Raw genomic sequence first — 10794 nt, forward strand, 5'->3', positions numbered from 1 at the left:
ACCATCTAAACCGACTCCGAACGAGCGGAACAATGTGCGAACATAAACAAGCCCTTTTATCATCAAATACTTCACGTTAGCAGCATCGCCTCGCTACATGAAATATGCTATCAGATAAAACGATTGCTCTCGAAGTAATCAAACCGCTGTCAATATCAGCAACGGTCTGCAGCAGATGAGCAAAACAAACGGGAAAATCAGTAGCGTAAACGAGTTTTCCTTTTAACCAAATAGCGAGTGTGGTGCGTTATTGATGTTGTGCAAAAAAAAAAGAGGTGCGTATGTTGAACCGAAAAATAGTTTGTATGAAAGCACATCAGTTTGGGAAAGCATGAGCAACGCACTTTTCAATATCCGTGGGCCGTGGAAAGTCATATCCACTTTCGCTGCAATTGCGCAGTTGCATTCGAGCCACCGATACCGATAGTATCATGATCGGTTTAGGGAGCAATTTTCAATTTTTCCTCACTCTTGTGGGTGCTTATGCGTGTGTTCTATATCTGTACAAACATTTCAAATCTCCCCTGTGCTTGATTTGGAGTGTTTTGTTCCGGAAAAAAGTGCCACTGAAGGAGCGTTATGGACGGTGGGCTGGTGAGTGGAATAGTTGACATCATTCGCTTCCGAATCTTTGAGTAATCATGTATTCAACATTCCAGTGATAACCGGAGCATCGGATGGGATCGGGAAGGAATACGCTAAAAATCTTGCCCGCCATGGATTGAATCTAATGTTGATCGCGAGAACGGAATCCAAACTGGTGAAGTTGGCGGAAGAAATCACCTCGAAGTTCGGTGTGGAGGTACGATGGATAGCCGTGGACTTTTCAAATGATTCTGAGAAGGATTATGAGAGGCTTGAACGTAAGCTTTCCGGAATCGAAGTGGGAATACTAGGTAAGACCGTGTTGCATCAATTCGTATGAACATTCCCACTACTACAAGGATTCCAGTGAACAACGTCGGAATGCTCCACAAACATCCAGCGAAATTCGAGGAAATACCGCTCAATGAAGTACAGGAGTCACTCACCGTTAACATCAGTCCCTCGCTCAGATTGACCCACATGATTCTTCCCGAGATGAAGCGTCGTCGTCGGGGCATCCTGATTAACGTGACTTCAATAGCCGCTTGCGCAGCGATGGCCTACGCCTCGATGTACTCCGCATCGAAGGCTTTCATGAACAACTTCAGCTTCGCCCTCCAGGAGGAGTTACGCGGGTCTGGAGTGGAATGTCAACTGCTATCGCCGATGTTTGTCAATACCACTCTGAACAGTCAGTGGCAGAAGTTTGGATTTTGGAGGTTATTTTTCGTGGGGGTGAAAAGTTATGCGAGAAAGGCCGTGTGGACTCTCGGGAAGACGAGTTTTACGACCGGACATTGGTATCACGCGTTACAGGTTTTATACTCGCATGTTTAATTTTAAATGCTGAAATGGTTTTAACTGTGGCTGTTTTACAGATGACGCTGTTCAGATCACCTCCAAAGTGGGCAATGGAGCGGTTGATTACTTATACGTTGAGATTTTTTAGGAAGAAGATATTTCGGAAGCAACGTCAGTAGCAAGTAATTGTTTTTAATACAGAATGAATATAAGACATACAAGAACTTCCAACTTTCTGTTACGTTACTCAAGTATCTAATAAACAAAGAATATCTACAACTTGATTGAAGATGGCAGCCCGTTTATTATGTATCAGAGGGACGATGTATTCTGAGCTTGAGATACTTGCAGTTTATTGCAATTATTATTCTGTGGATCATAAGCTGATCTAATCTAGCCACTCAACTATTAAATGCAGATTTTCACGCTTGGCTTTTGACGAAGGTTTGTGTAAAAAAGGCGGATGAGTTTGAGTATATTTAAAAAAAAGCTGATAAACGTGGCAACTATGCGACTATGCGACTAGACTAGGTCTATGTGACAAGTATCCAATTTTTCCGCAAATATAATATTTTTTTAAAACAAGACTAATATGTCGATCATCAGTATCGGTGCAGTAGTATAAAAGATATGATTTTTTGTAAAAAATCATTTTTGGATAAAAGAGTAAAACATTATTTTTCGTACCATCTGTTTCTATGCAAAATCATAATTGATGAACGAATAAAAACACCTTCCTGATTTTTAGATATGTTATGGAGAAAAAACCTCCGCTTTCAAGAAAAAAAATATAAAAAATATAGCACCCACTAGTCCAAAGTTATGAAAACAACGAAAATCAAATACAATCAATACTTTCAAAAACAAAATCGATCTTTTAGCAGACATAATATTTTTTTTTTTCAATATGGACTAGCTAATTGGCTTTGATTTAATATGTTGATCATCTGGATCCAGTAGTACAACAGTTATGACTTTAAAAAAAAGTAATTTTAGGAAAAAGAGGAAATTTTTCATTTTCGGGCCACCACCAGAAATGGACATCCTAATGAAAAAAATACAATACAATACAGCTCTAATACAGGGTGGGCCATTTAAAGTGGAAGCATCTGGCAACCCCATAACTTTTGACAGAGATGTCAGATTAACAAATGTCATACCGCGTTGGAAGCGTCATTTCAGTACAATTTTAACCATGGAACAATACACACCTAAACAACGCGCTGAAATTGTTCAGCTGTACATTCAAAATAACTTCTCAATTGTGTTAACTAAACGTGCGTGGAAAAATAAAAATAAAGTTAAAACATCGCCTGGAGACAACACTATACGTCGATTATATTTATTTTATTTTATTTTATTTTATTTAACCAGAATACATGACATAAGACATTTGTCTTTTAAAGTGTCACTAACGCAGCAAAATTGTTCACACAATGACTAGCAACCATTACTACATATTATTCAACTTTAATCTAATCTATTGATTGAAAAATGATAAGCAGCCATTTTTGAACATTACTTCATATTTAATACGTCTTAAATTGGAAGGTAAACTATTCCAGTTCACCACACTCCTCACTATAAATGAATTGCCGTACATAGCTGTACTATGGATAGGTACCACAAGGTTGCAGGTCCGCTGACTTCGAGATAGATGTAGTTTGGAGAACAAGTAGGAAGGTCTCTGGCGATTTAATATCCTGAATAGAAACAAACAAGCACGCATGTTGTAGAAGTTACGGAAGGGGCAACCAATTAGGTCTTTTTGCAAATGGCGCACTGCAGCCATACGATTTAATCTGAACACGTATCTCACACAATCGTTCAATGCCACTTCTAAAGGGTGTGTCACATCAAATTGCATCACGGAAAAAACGCTGTAGAAATTCGGCCAGTAGACCGATTCTTTTGAAAATTTTAGACAGTAAAATAAAAACTATTAAACAACTTTTGGCATTTTCTTTTTATTCATACTTCGAGCCCAAGCCCGTATGCTCGCACCTTCCTCTTCACCCCGTCCATAAGGTTCTGTACAACGTCAGGTTGTAGTTTTTTTTGAACAGAAATCCATTTTCTCTTGAAGTCCGCCTCCGATTTGACAACTTTTGGGTTCTTCCGGGGGGCCTGCTTCATAATCGCCCAATATTTCTCTATTGGGCGAAGCTCCGGCGCGTTGGGCGGGTTCATTTCCTTTGGCACGAAGGTGACCCCGTTGGCTTTGTACCACTCCAACACGTTCTTTGAATAGTGGCACGAAGCGAGATCCGGCCAGAAGATGAAAAACTTGGATAGTTTCTGCTTGCATATCTCCTCCGGAACGCTGAATTTGTCCTCTGCGGAGAAGAACAACAGGCCCGGCAGCTGACGAAAGTCCGCTTTGACGTAGGTTTCGTCGTCCATTACCAGGCAATGCGGCTTCGTCAGCATTTCGGTGTACAGCTTCCGAGCTCGCGTCTTCCCCACCATGTTTTGCCTTTCGTCGCGGTTAGAAGCCTTCTGAACCTTGTATGTACGCAGGCTCTCCCGCTGCTTGGTCCGCTGGACGAATGAACTTGACAAATTCAGCTTATTGGTGACATTTCGGACCGAACTTCTCGGATCACGTCTAATCTGCTTAACTACGCGCTTGTGATCTTTTTCACTAACGGAGCATCCATTTTTGCCGTTCTTCACCTTCCGGTCGATGGTTAGGTTCTCGAAGTATCGTTTTAGTACTCTGCTGACCGTGGATTGGACGATTCCCAGCATCTTACCGATGTCCCGATGTGACAACTCCGGATTCTCGAAATGAGTGCACAAGATTAATTCACGACGCTCTTTTTCGTTCGACGACATTTTTCCAAATTAACGAAAAATTGACAGTGAAGCATGGCCAACGTGATCTATACACTCTTATCTGATTATAAGCGAAAGCTGAAGATATAATTCCTAAAAATTAAATTTCTACAGCGTTTTTTCCGTGATGGAATTTGATGTGACACACCCTTTAGCTTCGATCTCATCGCAGAACTCATGTTAAAGTGTATTACATCTCCATATATAAAATGCGGCAGTATTAACGTTTTAAACAGCTTCATTTTGATGTTTTGCGGAAAATCAGCAGTCGTTGTTCTCAGACTACGAAGGCAAGAATAAATTTTGCCACACTGCAACGAAACAGTTTTTTCCCTTCCAAGGTTGCTCTGGAAGATGACACCAAGATTATTTGCATGATTACTGAAGTCCAAGTCAGTTCCCTCAGTATTCACTCTTGGTAATTCGTCGAGGAAACGAATATTTCCGAACATCAAAGCTTTCGTCTTCGTAGGATTTACTTGAAGTGTGTTCTCTCTTGCCCAATGAATTACTCGTTCTAGATCACGGTTAGTACAGAGTATTAATTGCTCAGCTGACATGCTAGCCTGTATACAGAATAATTGAACGTCATCGGCAAACATTTGCACACGGCAATATCTGAGCACATTGGAGAGGTCATCAATGTAGATCGAGAACAATAAGGGTCCAAGTACAGACCCCTGTGGCACGTCAGAGGTGACCCGCAGGCTATGTGAATGAGCATCTCCACAATAGACAGTTTGAGATCTATCTGTAAGGTATGATTGTATCAGCGATGCTATTTCGCTATTTTTCTGGTGAAAACAAAATTTAGTGCGAAGCTTCATAAAGGGTGTGTCACATCAAATTGCATCACGGAAAAAACGCTGTAGAAATTCGCCTAGTCGACCGATCCTTTTGAAAATTTTAGACAGTAAAATAAAAACTATTAAACAACTTTTGGCATTTTGTTTTTATTCATACTTCGAGCCCAAGCCCGTATGCTCGCACCTTCCTCTTTACCCCGTCCATAAGGTTCTGTACAACGTCAGGTTGTTGTTTTTTTTTTTTTTTTTTGAACAGAAATCCATTTTCTCTTGAAGTCCGCCTCCGATTTGACAACTTTTGGGTTCTTCCGGAGGGCCTGCTTCATAATCGCCCAATATTTCTCTATTGGGCGAAGCTCCGGCGCGTGGGGCGGGTTCATTTCCTTTGGCACGAAGGTGACCCCGTTGGCTTCGTACCACTCCAACACGTCCTTTGAATAGTGGCACGAAGTGAGATCCGGCCAGAAGATGGTCGGGCCCTCGTGCTGCTTCAATAGTGGTAGTAAGCGCTTCTGTAGGCACTCCTTAAGGTAAACCTGTCCGTTTACCGTGCCGGTCATCACGAAGGGGGCGCTCCGCTTTTCGAAAGAGCAGATCGCTTGCCACACCATGTACTTTTTGGCAAACTTGGATAGTTTCTGCTTGCGAATCTCCTCCGGAACGCTGAATTTGTCCTCTGCGGAGAAGAACAACAGGCCCGGCAGCTGACGAAAGTCCGCTTTGACGTAGGTTTCGTCGTCCATTACCAGGCAATGCGGCTTCGTCAGCATTTCGGTGTACAGCTTCCGGGCTCGCGTCTTCCCCACCATGTTTTGCCTTTCGTCGCGGTTAGGAGCCTTCTGAACCTTGTATGTACGCAGGCCCTCCCGCTGCTTGGTCCGCTGGACGAATGAACTTGACAAATTCAGCTTATTGACGACATCCCGGACCGAACTTCTCGGATCACGTCTAAACTGCTTAACTACGCGCTTGCGATCTTTTTACTGACGGAGCATCCATTTTTCCCGTTCTTCACCTTCCGGTCGATGGTTAGGTTCTCGAAGTATCGTTTTAGTACTCTGCTGACCGTGGATTGGACGATTCCCAGCATCTTACCGATGTTCCGATGTGACAACTCCGGATTCTCGAAATGAGTGCACAGGATTAATTCACGACGCTCTTTTTCGTTCGACGACATTTTTCCAAATTTACGAAAAATTGACAGTGAAGCATGGCCAACGTGATCTATACACTCTTATCTGATTATAAGCGAAAGCTGAAGATATAATTCCTAAAAATTAAATTTCTACAGCGTTTTTTCCGTGATGCAATTTGATGTGACACACCCTTTAATATCATTTTCGCTGTACAATTGTCCATGTCATACATAGAAGTCATTTACTAACTGGACTTATCTATAACAGGGCGTACGTTAACTGGGCTGCAAAGCAGCTATGTATCAATAATAGATGTCATCTTCAATTTGAAGTATTGCTTTTGCTGTTCAGTTAGCGAGTGAAATTGGATAATTGTATGGGTTTTTTGCCTCAATTAACGAACGATCACTGTATGGGTGACACTTTCCTCGTTGCTTTGATGAAATCTTGCATGAAATTTGAGTGATGCATGAAATCTTGCATCTTCAACATGTTTAGATTCCAAAAAGGTCTTGCCAATTTGTTTGATAGAACGAATTATTGTGCACAATTTTGTGTCGGGAGGCGATCTGGCGTAGTGGTAACATCCATGCCTCTCACGCTGAAGGTCACGAGTTCAATTCTCACTCCCGACATTCTTCCAAAAATGGAAGTAAAAGTGACGAACCAGCCAAATGAGTTGAAAGTCACTATAATACAGATAAAAAAAAAAAAAAAAAAAAAAAAAAATTGTGTTACAACATTCATGGAAGTTGAAAGAAAGAATGCATAATACATGATTTGCCTTCGCAAAACATACCTCATTTATTTGTTAAATTACTCACTTATTCTTTTTGTTTCCACTGTTGATGTCTCACACGAAAAAAATGCTGGATAAATTTGTCATCTAATGGTATATATTATAACATATACCGTAAGAACGATTCTGCGTAATATGCAATTGAAAACTCTTAATCAACGTTACGCAGGGTGCCCCCTATATAGAAATCAAAGACGTAGTCCTACGTCAAAATGGTAAAAAATAACAGAATACATTTTCGGAAAACTGAGCATGCCAAGTTGCTTAATTAGGTATTAGATCAATTTTAAGAGGGTCATGCCAACATCTGGTCGAGTTGGCGCGAAATCCGTCTATACAGTGAAAAAACATCTTATTGGCAACACAACCGACGCACCTCGAGACAAGAAGTCACAGGAGGGTTGTGTCCGAGACACGACCGCATAATTGACGTAGGATTACGTTAGGCTATTTGTTGATTTTGGATATGTTTGAAGAATTACATTGTTAAACTCTTTGATAATGATTTGGTGACCATAGAAAGGGCCGTTTTGTTTGGTTGTTGGGTATTGTTTGTTTGCACTCCACCAGTGTTTACCGAGTGATGATGACAGAAAGATGGTAAACAGTCGCTGGACGGTGCGAATCAGATAAAAGATACCGAAGTGGAACGAGATTGAAAAAACCGCCCTCTATCATCCCAGACGAGATGCCTCCTGTGTTATGTATGGATGAAATAAAGGGAAAAAAACTCACCAATGTAATATAAGATAATTACCAATACCGAACACAATTATCAATTTTTCTCATCAGTATAAAAATGGTACTTGAATATAGAGAAAACATATTTGAAATGAAAAAGGTAATTTTCTTTCATAATTTATACTTTCTAGGTGTTTATTCAACCCAATCCGAAATTTAATTGGACTAACAATACCTAATACTATATGTAGAGCATATGGGAAATCAAATTTCTAATATTTCTTCACTATTCTAATTTTTCTCTTCGTATAAATTTTCCTTGGGTGAAAATGAAGACAAAAAAACAGACAGCTTAAACCAAACGACCCGTTCTCAAGCGGGAACACATCTTGGTTTTGACGTGGGACTACGTCTAACCGGAGTATATGGGGGGTAAAATGAAAACCTAAACACAGAACATGCAGTAAAAAATGAAAGATTCCGAATGTTTATAACTCGAACATTTCTTACTGGATCGGAAAGATGTTAGCATCAATTGATAGGGAATATTTCTACGCTTCTATCACAATTAATAAAATGTTATTTTTCATTAGATGAACAATTGAATAACTGTAAAATGTTAAGCGTTATCTAAACGCCCTAACTGCCTCATTTTGATTGGCCCGATCTACGGTTTCCCTAACACAGCCATCAAAACCAAGCAGCCTTGGGGAAATCGGCTTTGCAATACAAGAAAGTATGGGGATTTTTGTTCTCACCGAAATGTGTTCCCTAACACATACTTCAAAACCAAGCAGCGTTGGAGAGATTGACATTGCAAATATATGAAAGTCGGGGGTATTTTTGTTCCGACTGATATGTATTATGTAATATGTTTGTTCCGACTGAAATGTGTTTCCCCAACACAGACTTTAGAACTAAGGAGTCTGAGGAAATTGACATTACAAATTCATACAAGTCGGGGCATTTTTGTTCCGACTGAAATGTGTTTGCCTAACACAGACTTCAAAACCAAGATGTCTGGGGAAATCGGCTCTGCAAATAAATGCAAACTGCGAGTACTTTCGTACTCGCTTGCCTTTGGGAAGATTAGAATATGTTTCCTTAACACGGTCTTCCGGAGAAACTTCTGCACTCGCATGTTTTTTTTTGCACTCCGAAAAGTGTTTTCCTAACACGGATTACAAAAGCGGGCACGAACACCATGCTTTGGCTCGGTTATTCAAGATTGCATTGAAGGATATGCCTTCATATCTTCTGCTCATTGAATTCCTACGCATACCGTTTGATGATTAGGCAAGATGTTGATAACCAATTGCTGCGATGACGCCTATTGATTAATCAATATATGTTCGACGTATATGTCAAAATCGAAACTGAGTGCCTGAAGTTCATCAAATCAAGCAAATTTGCGGTTCGAGAAGTACGTACACTTGAGAGATGCAAACTTCAGAAGGAATTGCAAACTTGCAAACTTCAGAAAGAATTCTTCCGTTCACATATTTTGTCCTAGGCATCATACCAAACGTAAAAGGACTGTCATGAAATTTACTTGTAACGAAGAACATAATCTATCACAATGGATGAATTGACCGTACATTGAATTATACAATCTTTTTACTCATAAAGCAAATATTCAATTGAATTCGAGAATTGTTTCATTCAATCAAAAATTCAATCAATACAAACAAATGATTGGTACGATAAGGTAGTCCCACGTGAACCTTGCGGTTATATCATAGATATAACCCACCCATTTTTTATGTATGAAAAATGAAATAAATCGTTTCATATATCAAGTCATTTTTAATACAACTGCTACCATATACAATTTTACAACTACACTTGTGCTAAATTTTTCACAATGCATGATCGGTCATTGATATCATTGTCATTGACGGTCAATGACGAAGCAACTAGCATTAAAATTCCAAATTTAAATTTTATTAGCTAGAATTAATCGTATCACTTACCTTACTTGCAATATAAAAATGCCCCCGACTTGCATTTATTTGCAATGTCGATTTCCCCCAGGCAGCTTGATTTTGATGTCTCTGTTAGGGAACACATTTCGGTAGGAACAAAAGTTCCCCCTTACTTTCATGTGTTTGCAATGCCGATTTCCCTCAGGCAGTTTGGTTTTGATGTCTCTGTTAGGGAACACATTTCGGTAGGAAAAAAAGTTCCCCCTTACTTGGTTTTGATGTCTCTGTTAGGGAACACATTTCGGTAGGAACAAAAGTTCCCCCTACTTTCATGTATTTGCAATGGCCCCAGGCAGCTTGGTATTGGTTTCTCTGTTAGGGACCGGCCGCTTGTATCGTCAATTTCGACCAATCAGAAATGGGTAATTTCGTTAGGAGAGGGGTTGATATTTTTCAATTGTTCGATAGTTAGTTTCATGACATATATTATTTTCTTCAATATAATTTTTTATGGAGTGCCGAAATCGATTGACGCAAAAATTTCATCAATCCATCGTGAAATGACTGAGCAATAGGCGTTTGAAATTGGACAATTTTCACGATTTGCTCGATTTTCAATTTGTACCCCAATATGTTCCCGAAAGACGTAATCCTACGTCAATAAATCGAAGACTGTATATAAACGAGTCCACCCTGTAATTGTTAATCTATAGAAGGAACGGCAGCCAAATGCAAAACTACTTACTAGTGACGCAGTTATGCTAAACGATATACACTCAAACATATTAATAACACACATTCCACTTATTGTTTGCCGTAACCGACGGATGGACGTCACTAACAGCACGAGCAAGTTCATATAACATCACCTCGTTTTCAAATCATCATTTAAAAACTACTCTATTGTGCACGACCCAGTCCGTAATTGGCTCTAATGACCTCCCGGGCTTCTACTAGATGTAACTACTAGTCTGGTGATGGTGTAATGATGAATTATCCCGCTCAGTTGGGGAGCACTGATGTGACTTATGGTATCATTACTGATGCTAATCTGTATGTAAGCGTTCGGATAATAGTTATGCAAGAGTTTGGTATTCTCCATACTGGGAACTCCAATGTGGGTTTCCAAAAAGTGGAAAGACGAGACACATGGGCTGGTAAATTTCTCAAAAACATAGAAATTATATTTTTCTTCTAAAAATATGTATATTCTCGCCGGTGTG

General features: G+C 39.9%; 1 protein-coding gene across 1 annotated transcript; it reads left to right on the forward strand.

Moving 5' to 3' along the window:
- Positions 1-418: 418 nt before the first annotated feature.
- LOC129779884 (putative steroid dehydrogenase 4) lies at positions 419-1675 on the forward strand. Its single transcript, XM_055787630.1, has 4 exons — positions 419-594; positions 660-896; positions 953-1401; positions 1464-1675. The coding sequence occupies exons 1-4, from the start codon at positions 432-434 to the stop codon at positions 1563-1565; spliced, it is 951 nt and encodes a 316-aa protein (XP_055643605.1). The 5' UTR covers positions 419-431; the 3' UTR covers positions 1566-1675.
- The last annotated feature ends 9119 nt before the right edge of the window (positions 1676-10794 follow it).

The sequence above is a fragment of the Toxorhynchites rutilus genome, chromosome 3 (genome assembly GCF_029784135.1).
Source record: "Toxorhynchites rutilus septentrionalis strain SRP chromosome 3, ASM2978413v1, whole genome shotgun sequence".
NCBI classification, from domain to species: Eukaryota; Metazoa; Arthropoda; class Insecta; order Diptera; family Culicidae; genus Toxorhynchites; species Toxorhynchites rutilus.

Bases quoted from the DNA above. Each gene is read 5' to 3' on its own strand.
- LOC129779884 (XM_055787630.1), top strand. From the start codon at position 432: ATGATCGGTTTAGGGAGCAATTTTCAATTTTTCCTCACTCTTGTGGGT. The intron at 595-659 runs GTGAGTGGAATA...TCAACATTCCAG, and splicing joins GCGTTATGGACGGTGGGCTG to TGATAACCGGAGCATCGGAT. The intron at 1,402-1,463 runs GTTTTATACTCG...GCTGTTTTACAG, and splicing joins ATTGGTATCACGCGTTACAG to ATGACGCTGTTCAGATCACC.